Source organism: Penaeus chinensis, chromosome 14, assembly GCF_019202785.1.
Source record: "Penaeus chinensis breed Huanghai No. 1 chromosome 14, ASM1920278v2, whole genome shotgun sequence".
Taxonomy (NCBI): Eukaryota; Metazoa; Arthropoda; class Malacostraca; order Decapoda; family Penaeidae; genus Penaeus; species Penaeus chinensis.
This window is the reverse complement of record NC_061832.1, coordinates 19,423,821-19,424,464: the sequence shown is the minus strand read 5'-3', so window position 1 is coordinate 19,424,464 and position 644 is coordinate 19,423,821. Positions and strand designations below refer to the sequence as shown.

Sequence of the window (644 nt, the reverse complement as noted above, 5' to 3'; positions counted from 1 at the left end):
AGCTAAACGATACTGACAATCTTATAGTGAAAGTGGAAAAGTATAATATGTACATGTGTTTGATTAAGGTTCTACAAAACCACCACATAGGAAATGCATAAAGTTATATCCTTAATGGCCCTTTCACCCAAATCTCTAAAAAATAATTCCCCTTAGCCTCTTATTCTGATAACTCTAGTCTAACAGGTCTTTATAATTAAAAAGTGAAACCTTTCTGATGCAACAAAGACTACTTGACTCCCCAATGAAAACTGAAATCAAATCAACCCAAAAAAGCGCGCCATATTATACATATTTCAGTTCTGATAATCACGGATATATCAGCATTCATAAATATGCCATCCTTCCTATATATTTCGAAATAATCACACTAAAACTAGGCAAGATTCCTCAGAGTAAAGAACATCACTTTAAAAAAAAAAAACCGTTCAATCTATCCCCTATAAACTCATTCAATCACCACTTCACAAGAAAACCAAAACAAGCGATTCACAAATCTTACGTGTAATTCGCCTCTTAATAATCACAGAAACACTAGAATCTTCGGAATCCATATCGGCCGTCATGGTCAGCGTGTCCCTCCTCGCCTCGCCGAACCAAAACAACGTCGGTCGCTTGTGCTCCGAGGCGGGGCAGCGTGGGCC

At 38.0% G+C, this 644-nt stretch overlaps 1 protein-coding gene across 1 annotated transcript in view; it reads right to left on the bottom strand.

Annotated features, from left to right (window-relative positions):
• Positions 1-644, bottom strand: part of LOC125032158 (dnaJ homolog subfamily C member 2-like) — an 11,769-nt gene extending 11,125 nt beyond the window's left edge. The window contains exon 1 of the mRNA XM_047623236.1: positions 503-644. Within this exon, the coding sequence (XP_047479192.1) occupies positions 503-566 (64 nt within the window). The 5' untranslated portion in view covers positions 567-644. The remainder of the gene's footprint in view (positions 1-502) is intronic.